Here is a 23146-nt window from a genome sequence, read left to right on the forward strand (position 1 = left end):
GTTATTTAAATAAATTGTTTTTTTGTCACTATTGGCCAGTTAAAACCACATGGTCATTATAAAGTGTCATTTACATTTCATTATTCTTCAATTCTCCCGTCAGGAAAGAGAAGCTTCAGGCATGTTGAAGGAGTCGAGGCGTACATTAACAAAAGACAAGCACATCATAGCAACTAAATCTGTATACTGTAATAGCAATTAACCATTGCTGTACTACTTAATGCTTTTCATGCTGATGACAGATAAATTTTATCAAGTAAATATGAAACAACACTACTACTTTGAAAAAAACTGCTGCTTCCTCATTTTCACTACATAGCCACTGTTTATCTCCTAACCTATTGTTAACTTTATATGTACTTGATCATTTTGGTAAATTTCAATGAAAATAGTTACCTATAGCTCTAAATATTATGTTTGCAGTATGTTACTACTTGACATGAATCATTACAGCAAACTCTGTTGCTTGCCTTGTAGGTAACAGAATTTTTTAATCTTTGAATCTAAATAGTCCAATAATTTGTAGAAAGAATGACTAATGAGGTATTTTTTAAATTTTCTTTTGAGCTGTTGGGATTCCCAATCTTTTGCTTTATGCTAAATGGGGGTGTGTTGGATGCTTTTACAGAAGAGAACATAATTCCACTCTGAACCATAGACCTGAAGGCAAATGGCAAAGTCCACACAAAACTTATTTTTGTGTTTTTTATTGTGATTGAACAGTGGAAAGTCCATGTTGGAGTATCAACAATTATGAAAAGGATAGATTGCAACTCACCATAAAGATGACACGTTGAGTTGCAAACAGGCACAATGAAAAGACTAGCCAGAGTTGCTACAGATAGAGGTCATGTGTATGTGAGGTGTGCCTGCTTGTGTGAATGTATATGTTTTCCTTTATTTTCTGAAGAAGGCTTTGGCTGAAAGCTCGGTGTGTAATAATCTTTTGATTGTGGCAGTCTGTAACTGAATGTTTCATCTTTACAGTGAATAGCAATCTATCTTTTTCATAATTGTTTCTGTTGTGATTGTGTACACCACAGTTCTGCTGAAAATGATTTTAATGCCAGTAACAAGAACCAGTAAGGAGTAAATTAATTTGAAAACAAACTTAAAAATTCCAAAACCCGTAAAACAGCTTCTGGAAAATTGTAGTTATCCACTTTACAAACTGTTCTTACTGCTCACATCTTATGAATGGTGTATACTGATAGTAGATCATACACACAGTCATAAATTAAAAAAAGAATGCTGAAGCATGTCCAGACTCATCCGTGATCTAGCTGATTGTACATTACATTCTAAAACATAGTAATAAGTTGCATTGCTCACACATATTGACAAATTGAATATACAAACTGAAATGCATTTTTCTGTATCCTTTTAACCTAAATGGTAGGTTATTATGTTGTCTATTGTGTAGGAAAGGCCAGAACATTATCACACCATTGCCTCTTTGGTGTGGCAGTTTTTAAAGCAGTTTGCTATTATTTTTTGTATTTTTTATTGAGTGCAAAGTTATTTTCAGTGGAACATGTTACGATACTAGACTCACATTCAGGAGATAAACACTTCATATCCCTATCTGGCCATCAAGATTTTGATTTTCCACAGTTTCCCTAAATTGCTTAAGGAAAATACTGAGATGGTTCCTTTTAAAAAGTCACATCACTTTCAAAAAGTCCTTCTTCAGCACGAGCCTGTGCTCCATCTCTAATGACCTTATCTTCTTTTCCTTTTAGTGGCAGTACTGAGGTTACTTTTGCTGTGGAACTCTAAAGAAGTATTTTTGTCATTCTTAGCCAAAATACATAAATTTGTTTGTGATGTAGCATTTATAAATTTAAAGAAAGCTTTGGACAATGTTTAGTGGAATACACTCTTCAAATTTCTGAAGGTATCAGGGATAAAATAAAGGGAGCAAAAGGTTATTTATAATTTGCACAGAAACTGGACTATAGTTATAAGAGTTGAACGACATGAAATGGGAGCAGTGGTTCAAATGGGAGTGAGACAGGGTTATAGCCTCTTCTGATGTCAGTCAAACAGTACATCATGTAAGCACTAAAAGAAATTAAGAACATAAATGAGAAGCATGAATCAAAATTCAGGGAGAAGTAATAAAAACTTCAAAGTTTGCTGATGTTGTAATTTTGTCAGAGACAGCAAAGGACTTGGAAGAGCAGTTTAACAGAATGCACAGTGTCTTGAAAAGAGGTTGCAAGATGAACATCAACAAAAGTAAAATAAGGGTAGTGGAATGTAATCGAATATCACACAATACTGGAGGAATTAGATTAGAAAATGAGACACTAAAAGTAATATATAAAATTTGCTGTTTAGGCAGCAAAATAACTTATGATGGCAGAAGTAGAGAGGATATGAAATGCAGAAGGAGAGAGAGAGAAAGTGTGTGTGTGTGTGTGTGTGTGTGTGTGTGTGTGTGTGTGTGTGTGTGAGAGAGAGAGAGAGAGAGAGAGAGAGAGAGAGAAGAGAGAGAGAAGAGAGAAGGATAGTAGTAATAATTCTGAAATGGAAACATTGGAAAATCCAAGATATATTAACAATATAAAGTAAGGAGGCACTGAGCAGTAGAAAGGCATGTTTAAAGTACATTTAAAAGTAGACAAAGCTGTCAGACAGAGTCCTTCCTCAGACAGAGAAAACCACTTGTGTACTATTAATACTCATACACACACAACTCACACTCACACATGGCCACTGTCATCTCTGGGTGCTGAAGCCCAAAGATTTTGACATGTTGCAGAAATTGGCAATTTACTCTAAATGTTCAGAAATGTAAAATTTTGCACTTTCAAGAACCAGCTTTAAATGATTACTCTAGGGACATGCTATAACTCTCTAAGTAGATCATGAGGTTAAGATTAAAATAATTGCTGCCCATCACAGAAGCATTCAAACAATCATTGTTCCTTGCCTCCATATGTGAACGGAACAGGAAGAAATCCTAATAACTGGTACAATGAGACGTACCCTCTGCCATGCACCTCATAGTGGTTATCAGAGTATAGATGTAGATGTAGATCTAGTGGGTTGGATTAAAGAAGAGGCATGGGTGAGGAGCAGGCGGTAGAGATAGCAGGGTAGGGGTGGGGGAAGAAGCTGAAGTGCTGTCTGTGGGAGTGCACAGGGATGTGGCAGGGAGAGGATGGTGGAATGTTAAGTACAGCACCAGGAGGCTCTGTTTGTGGGGTAAGGAGAGAGAAGAAGCAGAGAATGGGAAAGGACTATACAGACGCTGGAGTGGACATGTGTGCAGCTGGAGTGGGGTGAAGGCAAGTAGGAACAGGGATCTGTGGAGGTTGAGGCCTGGGGGCTTAGGAGAATGAAGGATATGTTATAGGCAGAGTTACCACCTGTGCAGCTCGGAAAAAAACTGGTTTTGATTGGAAGAATCCAGATGGCACTGGCTGCTAAGTAGTCACTAAAGTCAAGCATGACCTGTTGCACAGCATGCTCGGCAACTGGGTGGTCTCGCTGTTTCTTGGTCATACTTTAGCAGTGGCCACTCATGTGGACAGACAGCTTGTTAGTGGTCATGCCCACACAGAATGCCACGCAGTGTTTGAAGCTATTGGTATACCACTTGGCTGCTTTTGCAGATGGCCGTTTGCCTCTGGTGCAGTAGGACATAAGTGTGACAGGACAGGAGTAGATGGCTGTGGGAGGATGTGTGAAGCACAACTTGCAACTAGTCTGATAATGGATGATTAGTTGTGGGGAAGGTATCATATAGGGAAAGACAAAGATATTGCATAGATTGGATGGACAGTGGAGTACTACCATTGGAGGGGTGTGGAAGATAGTGGGGACTATATTTCTCATTTAAGGGCACAACATGAGGTAGTCAATACCCTGGTTGAGAACATGAATGTATTAAGATACTGGATGAATGAGGGTAGAGTGTCTTCAAACTCAGACCAGATCATGAAGCTGTTAACAGTGAATCTGAGGGATTTGTGATTCTACATTGCTAGGAATTATTCCTCCAGGTGACCCACGAGTAGTTTGGCATAGGATGCACCTTATGGGTGGCACTGGGTGTACTGTGGATTTGTTTACAAGTGATGGCTTTAAAGGATAAATGATAAGTGGGTGAGGATTGGCTGGTCATGGTGATCAGAAAGAAGATTATATGTTTCTAGTCAGTTGGATGTTGGGAAGGATAGTGTTCAGTGGTGGTAAGGCCATGGGCATTGCAATGTTAGTGTGGCAGGAGATGGTTGGTTGGTTGGTTTGGGGAAGGAGACCAGACAGCGTGGTCATCGGTCTCATCGGATTAGGGAAGGATGGGGAAGGAAGTCGGCCGTGCCCTTTCAGTGAAACCATCCTGGCATTTGCCTGGAGTGATTTAGGGAAAGCACGGAAAACCTAAATCAGGATGGCCGGACGTAGGATTGAACCGTCATCCTCCCGAATGCGAGTCCAGTGTCTAACCACTGCGCCACCTCGCTCGGTACAGGCAGGAGATGGAATTGATTTGATGATCAGGGTGCTGAGTAGTAAAAGGTCATGAACTGTGAAGAGTCAGTAGAGCAAGTAGTTGGTGTGTCTTATATAGGAGGATAGGTCATGGGCAATAGGGTGCAAGTGTATGTCCACAAGGACAGAAATTCTTTCAGGGTGGGGGGAGGGGGAGAGAACTGTGCAGTATCCAGCCCAAATGATATGTCCTGGGTAGTTGGGTTTACGTATTTTAGCCGGCATGTAGAAGGTAGGAAGATAGAGAGAGACTCAGGGTACAGGTTCTGGGATGGACATAGGAATTTGAGGAGGGACTGGAGAATATGCTGGATTTCTGGAATAGGGTTACTGTGGCAGGGCTTGTAGGTGAATCTGTCTGACAGCTGGCAGTGTCTCCACCAGGTAATCCCTGCAGTGGTGGAGCCTTTGTAAACACTTGGGATACTAGGGTCAGAATCCGTTTTTAGATGGCAGATTTCTGTTCTGTCTGGATATTAGCTTCCATCTTGAGGATTTTGGGGAATAATGATGATACGGAGTTAGAGGTTGGTAAGTTCTGGAAAGTTATCAGGGCATGATTTGGCCAGAAGAGGGATGGACCATGGTTAGGTGGAAAACCAAATAGAATAAATCAGGATTCAGTATTTATTTTATGATGAGTGTGATTGGTAGGGTTGGTGAAGAAAAAGTATTTTCACTGTAATGGCTGGGAGAAGGTGAAGAGTTCTTTTAAAACCCAGCATGATTGAATTTGGAAGTGGGGCAAAATGTGAGACTTTTTGAGAGGACTGATACTTCTGTGGGACTCAGGCTTTAGGAGAACTGGTTCATAACTGTGTTGCAGCTCTGTTTAGGTTCGGGTTCTGTAGCGTAATGGGTGGGAGCTATGAATCAATATTATGCAACATGTGAGCAACTGAGTCCTTTTGTGCAGCAGGGTATTGACTATCTCTTGTCATGGTCTTCTCTTATCTGTGGCCAAGAGACAGCTGGACCATACTGATGCTGAGCAGTCTGCACATTGTGCTGTACTTCACTTCAGCAATTGCCTCACATTCTGTGTCATCTGGATTCTTCCCACCAACACCAGGTTTTCTGATTTGCACAGCTGGTGAGACGTATCCTTCATTCTTGTAACTGCCCTCACTTCAGTCTTCAGTAGTCTCTGTTTGCACCTGCCTCTATCCCCTTTGCTGCCCTTGCTCCAGCCCTACTGATGCCTGCCACCCCCAAGTCCACATGCATCATTCTGTCCCCTTCTCTGCTTCTCCTCCCCTACTTTTCCACCAAGCACAGCCTCCCAGTGGTGCAGCCTTCTATACCACCACTACCCACTCCAACTGAGATCACATCTCATGACATATGGGCCCCAGTGGCCAAAGATGACAATGACCATATGTGTGTGTGTGTGTGTGTGTGTGTGTGTGTGTGTGTGTGTTTCAATGTCTGAAGTAAGATTTTGTTCAGTAGCTTTGTTTACTTGTAAATGTACTTTAAATATGGCTGTCTGCCACTCAACACCCCTATGTGGTGTGTAGCAACCTATTCTGTTTCAGTGTATTTCTGAAAAGATAAATTTATTAACATTGAATGTAAATGGTGAGTTAGGAATGGCTGATTGGACACATCCTGTGGCATCAAGTAATCATCAATTTGCTAATGGAGGGAAGTGTGAAGGGTAAACCTTGTAAGGAGTGTCCAAGTCTTGAGTGCAGTAAGATTCAAATGGATGTAGTTTTTAGTAGTTATGCAGAGATGGAGAGGCTTGCAAAAACTGACTAGCATGGAGAACTGCATCAAATCAGTCTTCAGGCTGAAGACCACAATAGTAACAGCAGCAGCAGTAACAACATATGTGTACATCCCTAGAAAAATATAATTTTCTCTATTGCAAATTTATTTAATTACAAAGCCTTCCTTTATACCTGGTGATGACCATAACATTATTCATGATTATTCATCCAGTAAACCTAATTTTTCTGTACATACTGCCCTTTACTTGTTCTGTGTCGTCAAAAATTAAGTGACCAACAGATACGTATAAATAAATTCGTGCCTCGTACTTTTCCTTTGAGCTGTTCTTCAATAGACTCCCATAATGACAACAAATATGTGTGTCACAGGTGAACACATACCAGGTGGTGGTCACAAGTGATGGGCAGCGATCATTTGCCCAATTCCTGTATGCAGATGATGGCATACAGTGGGTACAAGGTTCGGGACAAGAGGGTGGTTTGCCTGATGCCCGCGCTCAGGCAGGGCTGGTGGCTGCAGATGGCCGGCTGTACACTCTGCGGGGCTCAGGCACAGACCACGTGCAGAACCTCTACAGGTGAGTTGACAGCTACTGTAGGCAGCTGGATGTCCACTTGATATGCTAACAAGTGACAACATGTCGTTAGCCTGTTATATACTCATCATAATTGTACAATTATTCAGAAATTAATAATAAAATATCTCCACTGTCTTCATAACAGTTTGTTGTTGAACACAGCTCTTCATTCATACAAAGAAATGAGTGTTGTTGACAGGGAATTTCAAGTTGATACTGTATTTCTAGATTTCCAGAAGCTTTTGAACAGCATACCTCACAAATGGTAGCTTATCGGTCCCAGATGGATTCATGTTTTCCTGTCAGAAAGGTCACTGTTTATAATAACTGATGGGATGTCATCTAGTGAAACCAAAGTTATATCTGGGGTTCCACATGGAAATTTTATAGGCCTTCTGTTTGTTGTCCTTAACTTGTATTAACAAATAAAATCAACAGTAGATCAAAACTAATTACAAAATCATTTACACAAGATACCTGCATAGTGTGAAAATGACAATTGACTCTGAACAATAAAAAGTGATGTTTTCAATATGAGTACTAAAAAAATTCCATTAAATTTTCATTACGTAGTAAATCACAGACATTTAAGGCTACTGGTACAAATAAATACCAAGGGATTGCAGTTACGAACAACTTAAACTGGAATCACCACACAGAAAATGTTATGGGAAAGGCAAACCAGAGACTACATTTTATTAGCTGAACACTTAGAAGGTGCAGCATATCTATTAAAGAGACTGCCTACACAATGTTTGTCCATCTTCTTATGGAATAATGCTGTGAGGTTTTAGATCACTACCAGATAGGGTTAATGGTGGACATCAAAAAAGCTCAAAGCAGCGCAGCTCATTTTGTGTTGTCATGTAATAGTGGTGGAAAGTGTAATGGATATGATAAGTGAGTTGGTCAATTTTCATTATGGGGAGATCTTTCCACAAAATGTCAGTCACCAATTTTCTCCTCCAGATATCAAAACACACACACAAAATACAATTTTAAGCACATCTTTAGGGCATCAGCTGTCTATTGAAGGCGACATCACATTCACAGAACTTATGGCATATTCAGTGCCAGAACTGTAGGCATTTGCTGTTGTCTGGGTCTTTTGTTTGTCAGGGCACCACAGTAAATCTGACAGTGAACCTAAAGCACTGAGTTTTCTGCTAAGCTGCAAACTGCTATGCACTAAATTGGCAACAAGGTATCCTTTTACATACAGGAGTTAGGTAGTGGATGTACAAAGAGAACCAAATATTGTGACCCTTTGAGTTGGATTCATATGTGGAAATATTGCTTATGAAGGGCAACAGTTACTGCAAATAATTCTTCTCAACATGTGTCAGAATATGGGCCAATTCAAAGGCCAAGATCTTTGTTGGTATCAGGTAATGGATCAATACATAATGGCATGAATGAACAAAAGATATGAAACTGCATTTTTTTATACCTTCATAAAGTGTTTAAATATTTACGCTCTAAAAATGCAATAATAGAGTTTATAATCAATCAGATATACATTTCTTAGCTAAGACAAAAAGATGTTTAAAGTTGATGTTAATGATACCTCATATGCCAGTACCTGCAAACTGGAGAAGCCATAGCAGTTGCTGGACAAAAAGCCTGTTGAATCTATGACAGACTTGGCAGAGTCTCCTATCCCTCTGCCAATTGTCACATGCTCTGGACCTCATGTCTGATTAAGTACCATTAGAACTTGTAGGGAGTAAGATACTCTGTCATTATGAACTGCAACATATATCACTGAATCCTACTTATTCTTTGCTTTCATCTTGTTCGTTGATGTTTATAGGATATTCTGTGGTTTACTTGAGTTCTTTGCATTCTCATGTGTCCCTTATAAATGTTGTCAATAAAGCATTCATTGTAAAATACAACATACAGATGTAAAATAAAAGTTTAAGTAGAACAACAATGAAAAGACAGGAAGTAAAGGTGAAGCAGCAATGAAGAAACATGTTCAAAAAATTGAAAAATGGAAAACAAAAGGTGGATAAATGGGGTTAAATTGACAACATTGATAATGACAGGAGTGGGTTGGTAGAAGGAGGAAGGGCAAGGTGCAGAACTGAAAAGAGTGAAGATTGCAGTAGGAACAGTTACTGTAAGCTAATTATATGATGTATGGGAACCAAGAATGTGTTGTATAATAGCTTCTTTGGCAGTCCATAATAAAAAATAATATTTTAAAATACCAAACAAAATACTTGAAAGATTTGGGTTAGGGGCCCAAATAACAAGGTCATCAGTCCCATCAGATTAGGGAAGGATGGGAAAGAATGTCGGCCATGCTCTTTCAAGGGATTGATCTCGACATTTTCCTGAAGCGATTTACGAACGTCACAGGAAACCTAAATCAGGATGGCTATATGCGGGTTTGAACTGTCATCCTCCCAAATGTGAATCCTAACCACTGCACCACTTTGCTTGGTAACAAAATACTTGAAAACAACTTTAGATAGATAGACAGAGAGAGAGAGAGAGAGAGAGAGAGAGAGAGAACTATGTCTCCTAATTGTAGATCTGAAGCTACTGACACACTGGCTGAAAACTACCCCAAAAAATTACTGGCCAGTTTTTTTCTTTATATTTATTGTGTATTAACAATTTTATACCATCACAAATAAGAAAAGCTAGTCACAAAAAATTGTTAGTTTATGCAAATTGCTGATGTCTTTTCATGAAAATATTCTGTTACATAATTACTGTACTGAAAGATACTAGTCTGCTTTCAGGTAACGTAATGTCTCTCAGAAACCATGAAGTTGCTTAGTTACTTACATACTACACCATTTGACTTGAAATTACTTTTTTGGGAGTGGGGGTCTCAATGATGTATTTCTCTCTGTTACACTTAAATGGCAATTTCATCTTCTTTAGATGTAAACCATCTCCAAAATAACATTCTGTGATACATGGTTTTTGTAGATATTCTTTTCTATAAATTATTTATTATTATTCTTCATCCTTATATTTGTGTAGTGGCTAAAACAGTTTTATTACTGAAATCTGGTTTTGTCCATTTAAAACAAAAATTTGTTATCTCTTCTGTGGTTTTCTTCATATTCCTCTTCTTTCTTCTCAGTGTGCTAAGATATTTTTTCTGTTAGGTGGTCCAATATTGGTGAACCTGGCATCTGGTTGTTTAACATTGGAGAGACTGATGAGAGAGGGAGTATCTTACTACCAGACTTAGCTGAAGATCCATCAGGTACAAGAAGATTTGTCAGGAGCATATGTTTAAAGACATGTACAAAATAAGAAGGTTTTAATAATGTTGCTGACTGACTTTAATTTCAAAAATTCTATAAAAGTACTTAAACAAAAATAAACTGCATTTTAAGAGCTCTCAATTTACATTTGCTCATTTGATCTTTACTTGAAGCAACACACTCCAAAGATTACATGTTGTATCTAACTTAAAATCATTGTAAACTAATTTCATAAAATTAAGAAGTATGATAAAAGAATACATTATTTTAGGTGCTGATGCTGAAGTAAACTCCTGTGCCCAACAAGGAATAACAACATGTCATAGTCACGCTACATGTCTTGACTATGAAACAGGGTTTTGCTGCACTTGTAATGAAGGTTATTATGGAAATGGCATCCAATGTTTGAAAGAAGGTTAGTATTTATGAAGTAATAAGATAGACTTAACTGATTACACAGTTAAAAACCTTTTGCCCTAACTTATGATTTTTCAAAACAAAGTCCATGTATTTTAGTTAAGTTAAAGATTGGAATTAAAGAATCCAATTTCATTTAAAACTAGTTTGATATTGAAATATTACTTGTGTCCATGCCCCAGAGCTTCTGTGGCACTGCACAAAACTGCACTTGTGGATGTGGCCAGAATCCACACATTCTTGGCAACAAGTGATGTGTGAGACATTACAAGATGTACTGCTCCATGGATTTAGTTGTAAACATTTATTGGTGCACCCAGAATAAGTCCCTGCTCTGTTACACTACCAATCATTCTGAATAAGGGGTTCCAGCCCCATATTAACCTGTGTGACAGGCTTAAACTTCTCACAACTTCAAAGTCAATAAATGAAAGCCCTTTAGCTTTCTAATTACTTTCATTGAAGATTCTGAGAAAGTACTGGACTGGAAAATGTTCACTCATAACAGTTAAATGCAGTACGTCCAACTGGCTCCTAAAAACTTCCTTCAATATCCTCTGCAACATCAGAACATGAGTAAAACCTAAAGGCGATAGCGAAAAGCTCATAAAAATACAATACACTCAAATTTACATGGAAACGAATATAATTTATTGGTATCAACAAAAATGTTTCCAAGTTTGTCTAGATCACTAAACACCACTGGCTAGCTAGCTGTTTGGGTGCACAACTTAATTTGGGGTCTCTGCCTATTAAGCATGTGCATATTCACTAAACAGCAAAATTACCTATAAAACCAGAATGACTTGAACCAAATTTCATACCCACTTACGGGAACAAACTTTCAGATTCTCACTAATTTCCCTACTACAAGAAATAACTTGGCTGATCAAGAAAAATCACTTTCTCCTGACTTCTAGAGGACACTACAAAACACTCTCTCTCCTCAGGGGGCACATGACTTCTATATGCCAAGGGGGTGCCAGCCTTCTATCCCATTTTGTGAGTTCCCAAAATGCTCTACAAAACTGCACGACTTTTAGGCATTCCAGCAAATCAGAAATGAGAGCAGGATGTAGTCATTTTCATTGGCCATTTCGTTCTTTCATTGACAGAGCTTCTGTTTTCTGGCAGGACCTTTACAAATTTCTCTGCAGTGGGTGCCAGAGAACACTGGCCATCACAGGAAACCACAAACCTGTAAGTCAGCCAGGTAGGCTCTGGCTATAATCATTTTAGGAGGATTAGAGAAAGATTGGTCCATCTCCTGTAGGTTAGAGGACACCTCCTTTTCCCAGATATTGACCCTGTTGTAGGCAATAGTCACAGGAAGAGCACAACATCACACAGATGTGCCACAAAATGAGGCATTACAATATGACAGAACCTTTCCCACCCAAACAGGGTGCAAACAACAGTCAGTATAAATTTAAAGCTATGTTAAAACACAATTCAATTATGATTAATCGATTTCATTCTGGTCTATTTTTTCATTACTCAGATCATTTTCTGTGTCTAGCTAAAAATTGATATGTATAAGATGATTCCTTTCCTCTTTATTGCATCACCAAAATTGAACTTTAGTTCTTGTCCCTTTAGAATCCCATTTTTCCAATAGGATCTGTATATCTCGCTTACTTTTGTTATTCATTCTTTTAAAATGAGTACACCACCTTCACTTCTTCCCTGATTTTTTGTTAATTTTCTATTTTTTTTTTTTTGAATTCTTTTCATAAATCTTTGTTTATCATGCTCCTTCATGTTTTTTGTATTGCAATCTGCAGAATATGCTCCCAGTAATCCATTCTGATCAGCTTTTGCAATGTAATAAGTGCCTGATTCATTAGTTGTCATGAGTTTGTAATCCTTCCTGAAGACAATTTATTTTGTTCCTGTTGAGTCTCCTCCTGAATGTCAGAATGTGGAAGAAAACATTATGTATTTGGGCAATAATTTAATCTTGTTGGTTGTGCTTGTAGTGCTAATGTTATATTCAGGTGTTATAGTGTTCTTCAAAAGGCTTGTCAGTTGAAAATAAAATACTCTGTCACATGTAAAAAAATCTACTTTGCAGGTGGTCATATGCGAATGAATGGCAAGGTGACAGGTGTAGTGAATGACATCGAACTTGAGGTTCTTGACATGCAGTCGTATATTGTAACACCTGATGGAAGGACGTATACAGCAGTTTCCCGTGTACCAGAGCTGCTTGGTTATGATATGCAGACACTGAGCATCCTAGGAGGAGTTATAGGATGGGTGTTTGCCCGACCTGTTGGCAAAGCTCTCAATGGATACCAGCTTACAGGTAATGTTGAAAGTTCAGCAGGGGGGAAAGTATAATGAAACCAAATACATACTGTCAGCGTGTTCTCATCAGATTGCAAACCTCATCTTCTGTATATGGACATCAAGGAGTTAGACATTTTAAGAATTACTTTGGGGGTTTATTTTATTTTCTGAAGGTAGAAAGTACAAGAGTATTAAGTGCATATAAAATCTAATATGTCTCTTTTTGATGTTAAAGTTGATTATCTTTCATAGGAATTCTATAATATCATGCAGCTACCACATGGTTTGAGACTTCATCAGCAATTCTAATTTATACTGTAATCTTTCTTTCCTGAACAGTGCCTTCTACATCCAAGTTGTCTATATTTTCTCAGAGTGTTCTGAGATAATGATGTCCTCCAAAATAATATTTTGAAGTGGTATATAAATGAGAGCTTGAAAGGTTTCCTTCTCTGTCTGCTGTTAATCAGCTGCTGATAATACTACCTAGTCTCAGAAATATTATATGCCATTTTGAAGAGTGCATATGGTGATTTTCATAAATATGTGCAGGGGATGAAACAGTTATTTAGCTTCAAAAAAATAGCAAGCCTCTTGATCCTCTTAAGGCGATGACTGAATATGGAAACTGATTGTTTTTTGTTTTCTTGTTGCTTTTACTGTTACTTAGTGGTAGCTAAGCATTTGTATATTTGTAGTCACTGTTGTGCACATTCTGATTTTTGATGTAACACAACATTCTTTTATAAAGCTTCTGTACTAATTATAGTATTAATGCTCACCAAAAAGGTTATGGACTCAGGTGTGAAAGCAACATTTTATAAATGTTAAAAATAGAAGTTGTTCAAAAAATCTGGAGTCAGTTCATAATTAAGTTTCCTGTGTGGCATTAATTTGTATTTCTGCTCATTTATCATTCGTGTATGTAGACTGCAGTTTATTTTATCCATTCATATATAAAAATGTTTGGCACAGACTCACTGAACTACTGACACTTGAAAAGTTGATTGGATGTGAAAAGTATTCAGTGTGGAAATTTACCATGAAGGCCTATTTAGTCCAAGATGAACTAATGGATGTTATGGAAAACTCTCCTTTGGATCTGAAGAAATTAGTCTTGGAAGAAAAAAGACAGAAAATCAAATTCCTGGACAATTTTGTGTACAAGGCAAATTATTCCCACATAAGGCACATGAATGTGGCAGCAGAAGCCTGGAGGGCCCTGGAAAACACATTTGAAGACTCTGGCCCCTCACGTACAATGGACTTGCTTAGAACATTAATCACACCAAATTAGATAGATGAAAGTCAGTAGACAACTATTGTGATCAAATCATAATGACTGCATTTAAGTTAAATGAAAAAAAGTACTTGGTGAGTAAAAAAATGGATAGAAACTTTGCTTCTGGCTGGATTATGTGATCATTATCAACCTATGGTTATAGCACCTGAAAAAAGTGGCACACACATCTCTGGAGATTGTGTTAACACTTGGAGTGCCATGCCCATAATATTTTGTTGTCTTCAATGTTGGAAAGAAAGCCACACCTGTAACGTTACAGGTATAACATCTCAGTGAGAACTGCCATACTCATTATGTTACTGGCATCACACTTTTCACTAGGATGTTGTGCTCATGATATTATGGGTATGGCATTCTCTCCAACATTGAAGACAAAGACATGGCACTCAGAGTGTTAAAGTAAATCTGCCACAAGATGTCAAACTTGAAGACACAAGTTGGAATGAAGAACCAGCCTTCTATGTAAACAAACAAGGCCATAGGAAACACATACCTAAATTTGTCCAATAAACTTTATTATATGGCTAAAGTTTGTTCTAACAGGAGCATAAGAGAAATAAGCTCATCATAAAATAATGATAAAACAAATGCGACTAAAAAAAGTGAGAACAGAGGAATGCCTCTGTTGTAGCAGATTCTTTACAGTCTCATGAAAGGGAGATGTGGTATTTAGATTCTTGTGTCTCAGCTCATATCACCAGTGATGGAGGGAAGCTTCATAATGCCAAACCATATAATAGCTCATTGGTCAGTAGGGGAGCTGATGGCTTAGTACCATAGACTTCTGGAAGTGTTAATGTAATCTTGTATGTTGATGATAAAACAATAGTAAAGTGACCTTTAACAAGAAAGGTGAACTAATTGCCAAAAGTATCTCCTAAGAGTGGCATCTATTTTCTGAGTACAAGTGAAATGAGACAATGCTACTACATAGAATGTAGTGGCTTTGTAAGCTAGAAAATATGAATCACAAAGGTAAGCTGAAGTTGGCAAAGGTTTCAACAGAACTCATCCCTGGGAGTTATGCACCATGGGAAAACACAGCCTTTCATTCAAAACTAGCAACAGGTGTTATAAAAACATCTTGGGCTTAGTACATTCTGATTTGCGTGAGGCAGAGGAGACAGCATCTGTTGGTGAAAATCTTTATTTTCTCACATTTATTGATGATTTTTCAACACACACCAATGATTTTTGAGAAAAAGTCTGCAGTTTCACAGGAATTTAAAAAACTTCAAAGTCATTTGGAAAAACAGACAGGCAGAAATATCAAGAAAGTGTAGCCTGACAATGGAAGGGAATATGTCAGTAATGAACTAAAAAAAATTATGACTGTTCACTTGAACTTCACATTGTGTGTCAATGTCAGTTTAAGGGTATGTGTAAATGTAAATTGATATTTGAATTGATATTTGTTTTTACTTTTACACTGTGGTTATTAACTGCTGGTATGTGTGCAGTCATTGAAGTGCATGTACTGCTTTTACACTTAATAAATCATTCTTTTATAAAGCTTTGACATTAATTATACCAAAAATCCTCAGCAATGACAAACCTACCTTGTGACATTTAAAAGATCTTGCTGTTTTCAAAGGATTCAGCATCAAGAGGCAGGACTTAAGGTTCTGTTATATCATGCATCCCACAGATACTTAAAGTCCACATTCTTCTTGGTACAGGGTGGTCATTTCATGCTTAGATCAACATGGATTTTGCAGCTGAGGATAGCCAGTACAGTAAGAGCTCATTTATAGTGACAGACACCTTTAATTTGAGCCCTAAAAGGGTAATTAGACTCTTCACAGTTTGCCCAGCAAAGCGTTTGAAAATGTAATTGTGTCAGGAATGAAAGTTTTACCAAAAGTCAGGAGTACCCAGACCTTGCAAGAGCTTACTTCTGAATTGAAATTGATTTTCATAGAGAAATATACATTAAAAAAAATGTTTTCTATGCTTTGTAAACATAATTATATCTAGAACTAAGAATGTCAGCAATCACCATCATTTAATTTAATGCAGGTGGCGTGTTCAACCACACAGCAGAGATTGAATTTCCTAACACTGGCCACAAAATTACTCTCAGGCAGCGCTTCCTTGGGCTTGATGTGTTTGACCAGCTGCGGGTAGAAGCTGACATTCGTGGTTCTGCACCAACAGTTCCCATTGGTTCAAAAATCCGGGTTCCTGAATATGAAATAGAATACAGGAGAACAGCACCAGGTGAGCCTGCAGCAACTGCCCATTCAGAGAAAACTGGAATCACAAAAGAAATATCTATTTATAGACCAGTACCTGCCTATTAGGTATGACTTTTTGCAAGTAGTCTTAAAATCTTGGTTTTGAGAATACAAAGCCCATTAAATACTGTTAGCTCCCATTGTTACAATATGTGTAGAAGTGTCTTCGAATAATTACCCCAGTACACATACATCAATATGAAACATGTAGTATTAAATAAACTCATTCATTTATTTATTTACACATTATGGTTGATAATACTCCTAGTGAAGGTGTAAATAATGTTTGTGCAACAAACAAAATATGACAAACTGCTCCTGCAACCTATGTTAATAATGATCATTAATAAATTGATAGGTAATTGAAGGTGGAATATAAACATCTATAGAGTGATTAAAGAATTCATGACTTTTGACCTTAAGCTTGCTCCAGCAGTTGGTGGAAAAACAACTTTCCCTCCCGTGTTGTGTGGCAAAAATATTAGTTCACTGACTTAATATATGGTCAGCAAACTGCAAATATCAATGAATGATAGGTTACTAGGATGTATGAAGGCCTTTAACTTATGCACTACCTTCTAAAAATCAGCACTAGTAGACAAAAATAGGGCCCTATGGTGAACAGGTTCTTCAGTACCACTTGCCTTGTAACACAGCATAAATTTCCCTCTCCACTTTGACTCACTGAAATACATGAGCTTTTCAAGCAGGAGATGGATCTGATGCCTATTTCTACTGATTCAGGTAATTAACAGGGTCTTTGTTTTCATTTTTCCCACTGTTGTTGCTGCGGCATTAATCGTTCCTACCACACTTTCACCATTATTAAATAGTTGATGGAAGGCATGTGTGGATGAACCCTCATTCCCACTTAAATATCACACAGGGTACTTCACTAATGAGTTTGTTGTGCAAGAGACTGATGAGACCAGCTATAATTATTCATTTTGGGCAAGATTATCGTAAGCAAGCAGTATTGAAATGAGAAAAACTGAAGGCTGAGAGTAACAGTGCACTCGTAAACCTAGAGAAATGCAGTGCATGATTAAAGATTTCACAAACAGAGAAATATACATAGTTTCCACCCCATACTTGCCTAAAACTTTCCCAATGCGATCTGTGACCCTGCTAATGAACGGAAGAAAAACTTTGCCCATGGACGACTGTTGTTCGTCGTTACTCCTGATTCTCTGCCTAGAGCGAAGTGCTCAATCTATATCCTTGCTAGAAAAGCCATTCTTCACGAAAGCTGACCGTAGATGTTCAATCTCATCTTTTGCTTTATTATACATAGTGAACCAAAGGCTCTGCCCATTGATAGTCCTTTTGGTAGCAGCTTCTGCTAGAATGCAGGTTTAAGGATGAACATTGACCCTGCCAGCACAATTTATAACGTCTGTTTCCCTTTTACCATCCATTGAGAATCTGAGTGGTTCCATTTATCTGTTGTTGTCCAGTGAGAATACCAAATCTCTGTCTCTCTGCTATGTGCTTCCTGTCTGAGTATACAACATCGAAAAATCATGACAGGATCTACAGAGGCAAGTGAGTGAGTTAGGACTTTATACTAGCGTTAGGTTGCAGTGTTTGATTTGTAGCCAAGGGAAGAAGTGGAAATCTGACCTTAAATCTCATATTAAGAAGATGGAAAGTCTACCATCAGAAAAAGAATAAGAATGTATCACAAAGAAACAATAATATAGAATTGTCTTCACTTAAAACTTCCAGGCTGATAGGCCGTGGTCGAAGTATAAAACTGTCTCCTAACGTTTCGTCTCCGACTGTGGGAGACATCATCGGAGGTAAAGCGGCGAACTGCGAAGAGGACTCGAGGAGGCGCTGATTATATAGGCAGTACAGAGGGCACCACTGTCGATCACGTGGCGTCGGCTATGAGATTGTCTCTGGTAATGCCAACATTCTCGATTGAAGGTAATCGATCGTCACGCTTGCGGTGCAACGCTGACATCCAAATTTTTTCCAGTTTAACACCTTCGTCTTTCCTGTTAAAATTATTACGATGTTTATCAATCTCGATAGCCTCTCTATACAAGCATGCATAATAATGCGAGGTTTTTGATATGACGCTCGTCTCGCTGAATTTTATTTCATGATCACCTTCCTGGTAAACATGTTCCGCTACGGCTGATTTATCCATGTGACCTAGGCGGCAATTCCTCTTATGTTCGACAAGACGGGTGTTCACACTTCTCTTTGTGGTACCGATGTAAACCTGTCCACAACTACAAGGAATTTTATATACCCCCGGTGTAGCCAAAGGGTGCCGTGCATCTTTTGCCGACCTTAAGAATTCTTTTATTTTCCTAGTAGGTCTGAAAATAGTTTCCACCCCATACTTGCCTAAAACTTTCCCAATGCGATCTGTGACCCTGCTAATGAACGGAAGAAAAACTTTGCCCATGGACGACTGTTGTTCGTCGTTACTCCTGATTCTCTGCCTAGAGCGAAGTGCTCGATCTATATCCTTGCTAGAAAAGCCATTCTTCACGAAAGCTGACCGTAGATGTTCAATCTCATCTTTTAAATAAACAGGTTCACAAAGTTTGTGCGCCCTGTCTACCAAAGTTTTCATTACACCTCTTTTTTGTCTAGGGTGGTGGTTTGAATCTTTGTGTAGATAACGATCAGTATGTGTGGGCTTTCTATACACCTTATGGCCCAACGTTCTGTCCGGTCGTTTAATCACAGACACATCCAGGAAGTCAATTGCCCATTCCTTTCTGTCTCCATAGTGAACTGGATTTTCGGATTAATGCTGTTTAAATGTGTCAGGAAGGCATCCAAATCCTCTGCTCCGTGTGTCCATACTACGAACGTGTCATCGACATAGCGATACCATCTGGCTGGTCTCTTACTGGCCATCTGCAATGCCCGTTGTTCAAAAGTCTCCATAAATAAGTTAGCCACAACAGGACTGAGAGGACTGCCCATAGCCACCCCATCAATCTGTTCATACAAGTCACTATTGTATTGAAAGTAGGTTGTGGTGAGGCAGTGTCGGAATAATGCCACAATATTGGTGGGAAAAATATCCGCTATGCATAAGATAGCTTTGTTTGCCGGAATCATGGTAAATAACGACACAACGTCAAAACTGACGAGGATATCATCCGGGCCCACGCTCGTTTCCTTTAACTTGTCAATGAAGTGAGCTGAATTTTTAATATGACTGTCCGTCCTACCAACATAAGGCTGCAGCATTGAGGCAAGGTGTCTAGCTAACTCGTGTGTTGGTCCGCCTATAGCACTGAGAATTGGCCTCAACGGAATCCCAGGTTTATGAACTTTGGGTAAGCCATAAAGTCTAGGTGGGTACGCTTCTGTTTTACAAAGCAGCTTCTTATCGTCGGAGCCAAATGAAGACGCTTTCACCAGTCGATATGTCATTCTTAAAATCTTCATAGTCGGATCTTTCTGGAGCTTTTTGTAATTGGAGGGAACCAACATATCATTGATTTTTCCATGATAGTCCTCACTGTTCAGTATGACGGTGGCATTACCCTTATCTGCATTAAGAACAATAATGTTTTTATCTCCATTTATATCCCTCAGCGCCTTCCTTTGAGCCTGCGACAAATTACTTTTAGGTGGCTTACATGTGCGTAAAATCCTAGCCGTTTCCATCGTAATTACATCAGCGGACTGCTGTGGAAGCTGACGGATACCGGCCTCAATATTTGCTACAATATCACCGCTTTACCTCCGATGATGTTTCCCGCAGTCGGAGACGAAACGTTAGGAGACAGTTTTATACTTCGACCACGGCCTATCAGCCCGGAAGTTTTAAGTGAAGTCAATACCGGCCGTGAAAGTTTACATTGTATGATCAAACGCCTTTACGGGGAGGATATGTCAGTATCTGTTCGACGATTTGAAGGAATGCGCAAGAAGAAAGCACAACTACTGTGTACCCTCACCTTCCTGTTACGCTGCAGGGACACTTCGACGGTTCCGAAATTTCTGAAGGTGAAGAGGATGTTTCGCTCGGCCCAGGCACATCGGATTTACAACCGTATGGAGTCTGCAATGCTACGTGAGAGGATTCATCAGACACGGCGAGCACTGGCGGTAACCAGCAGTAAACTTTTTCATCTCCACTTGTTTCTTAGTAATACTATGCAGTGTGGTGACTGGAATAAGATTGACGGTCTAACATTCAAAACTATGGAAGTTAGTGCAGAAATATCAGCAAACAGGCAGAAGAAGAAGTTTAATAACTTACAGAACAACATTTCTGGGGGTTCAGTTGAGGACAATTCTCGAACTGTTATTAACCTGTCCGATAAAGATTTGTCAAAAGTTGAAATTTCTGTACTAGCGAATTGAGGCAATTTTGCTGTGACGCCCCAAAACGTACCCACAGAGGATATTGTAGCAAATATTGAGGCCGGTATCCGTCAGCTTCCACAGCAGTCCGCTGACGTAATTAGGATGGAATCGGCTAGGATTTTACGCACATGTAAGCCACCTAAAAGTAATTTGTTGCAGGCTCAAAGGAAGGCGCTGAGGGATATAAATGGAGATAAAAACATTATTGTTCTTAATGCAGATAAGGGTAATGCCACCGTCATACTGAACAGTGAGGACTATCATGGAAAAATCAATGATATGTTGGTTCCCTCCAATTACAAAAAGCTCCAGAAAGATCTGACTATGAAGATTTTAAGAATGACATATCGACTGGTGAAAGCGTCTTCATTTGGCTCCGACGATAAGAAGCTGCTTTGTAAAACAGAAGCATACCCACCTAGACTTTATGGCTTACCCAAAGTTCATAAACCTGGGATTCCGTTGAGGCCAATTCTCAGTGCTATAGGCGGACCAACACACGAGTTAGCTAGACACCTTGCCTCAATGCTGCAGCCTTATGTTGGTAGGACGGACAGTCATATTAAAAATTCAGCTCACTTCATTGACAAGTTAAAGGAAACGAGCGTGGGCCCGGATGATATCCTCGTCAGTTTTGACGTTGTGTTGTTATTTACCATGATTCCGGTAAACGAAGCTATCTTATGCATAGCGGATATTTTTCCCACCAATATTGTGGCATTATTCCGACACTGCCTCACCACAACCTACTTTCAATACAATAGTGACTTGTATGAACAGATTGACGGGGTGGCTATGGGCGGTCCTCTCAGTCCTGTTGTGGCTAACTTATTTATGGAGACTTTTGAACAACGGGCATTGCAGACGGCCAGTAAGAGACCAGCCAGATGGTATCGCTATGTCGATGACACATTCGTAGTATGGACACACGGAGCAGAGGATTTGGATGCCTTCCTGACACATTTAAACAGCATTAATCCGAAAATCCAGTTCACTATGGAGACAGAAAGGAATGGGCAATTGAACTTCCTGGATGTGTCTGTGATTAAACGACCGGACAGAACGTTGGGCCATAAGGTGTATAGAAAGCCCACACATACTGATCGTTATCTACACAAAGATTCAAACCACCACCCTAGACAAAAAAGAGGTGTAATGAAAACTTTGGTAGACAGGGCGCACAAACTTTGTGAACCTGTTTATTTAAAAGATGAGATTGAACATCTACGGTCAGCTTTCGTGAAGAATGGCTTTTCTAGCAAGGATATAGATCGAGCACTTCGCTCTAGGCAGAGAATCAGGAGTAACGACGAACGACAGTCGTCCATGGGCAAAGTTTTTCTTCCGTTCATTAGCAAGGTCACAGATCGCATTGGGAAAGTTTTAGGCAAGTATGGGGTGGAAACTATTTTCAGACCTACTAGGAAAATAAAAGAATTCTTAAGGTCGGCAAAAGATGCACGGCACCCTTTGGCTACACCGGGGGTATATAAAATTCCTTGTAGTTGTGGACAGGTTTACATCTGTACCACAAAGAGAAGTGTGAACACCCGTCTTGTCGAACATAAGAGGAATTGCCGCCTAGGTCACATGGATAAATCAGCCGTAGCGGAACATGTTTACCAGGAAGGTGATCATGAAATAAAATTCAGCGAGACGAGCGTCATATCAAAAACCTCGCATTATTATGCATGCTTGTATAGAGAGGCCATCAAGATTGATAAACATCGTAATAATTGTAACAGGAAAGACGAAGGTGTTAAACTGGATAAAATTTGGATGTCAGCATTGCACCGCAAGCGTGACAATCGATTACTTTCAATCGAGAATGTTGGCATTACCAGAGACAATCTCATAGCCGACGCCACGTGATCGACAGTGGCGCCCTCTGTACTGCCTATATAATCAGCACCTCCTCGAGTCCTCTTCGCAGTTCGCCGCTTTACCTCCGATGATGTCTCCCGCAGTCGGAGACGAAACGTTAGGAGACAGTTTTATACTTCGACCACGGCCTATCAGCCCGGACGTTTTAAGTGAAGTCAATACCGGCCGTGAAAGTTTACATTGTATGATCAATATAGAACTGTGTTGATATCCTGCAACAAAAGAGAAAGTGCTTATTGTATTAGATAAAGAGCTCATGAGAAATGGAAGGGGAAACCAACTGAATACAGTGTAACAGGAGGAACTAACAGATGTGGTACACAACATGAAATCAAAACAAAAAGGATAGATCACTAAAGGTACAATGCTCAAAGTGCGACACACATTGGAATTCTAACAAATTAAGGTGTGTTGTTAAGTGAGTTGGTAAAGAATGGGAAAAATATAAATAATCTAGAACAAAGAAAAAAGAGCAGAGAGAGAAATGTAATGAAAGCAAATCTAATGTTTATGTACAAGCGTAATTAGTGAGTAGTACTGGCTGGTATTCCAATAAGTATTCAAAATAGCAGAGTGTAGCCTCAAAGGGGATGTGTGTGTGTGTGAGAGAGAG

General features: G+C 39.1%; 1 protein-coding gene across 2 annotated transcripts in view; it reads left to right on the forward strand.

Moving 5' to 3' along the window:
* LOC126195819 (nidogen) overlaps positions 1–23146 on the forward strand; it is a 342884-nt gene that overhangs the window by 214546 nt on the left and 105192 nt on the right. For both annotated transcript variants that reach the window (XM_049934458.1, XM_049934459.1), the window contains exons 5-9: positions 6609–6817; positions 9949–10049; positions 10322–10465; positions 12542–12775; positions 16082–16282. In XM_049934458.1, coding sequence (XP_049790415.1) covers positions 6609–6817; positions 9949–10049; positions 10322–10465; positions 12542–12775; positions 16082–16282 — 889 coding nt within the window. The remainder of the gene's footprint in view (positions 1–6608; positions 6818–9948; positions 10050–10321; positions 10466–12541; positions 12776–16081; positions 16283–23146) is intronic.

Source organism: Schistocerca nitens, chromosome 7 (assembly GCF_023898315.1).
Source record: "Schistocerca nitens isolate TAMUIC-IGC-003100 chromosome 7, iqSchNite1.1, whole genome shotgun sequence".
NCBI lineage: Eukaryota > Metazoa > Arthropoda > Insecta > Orthoptera > Acrididae > Schistocerca > Schistocerca nitens.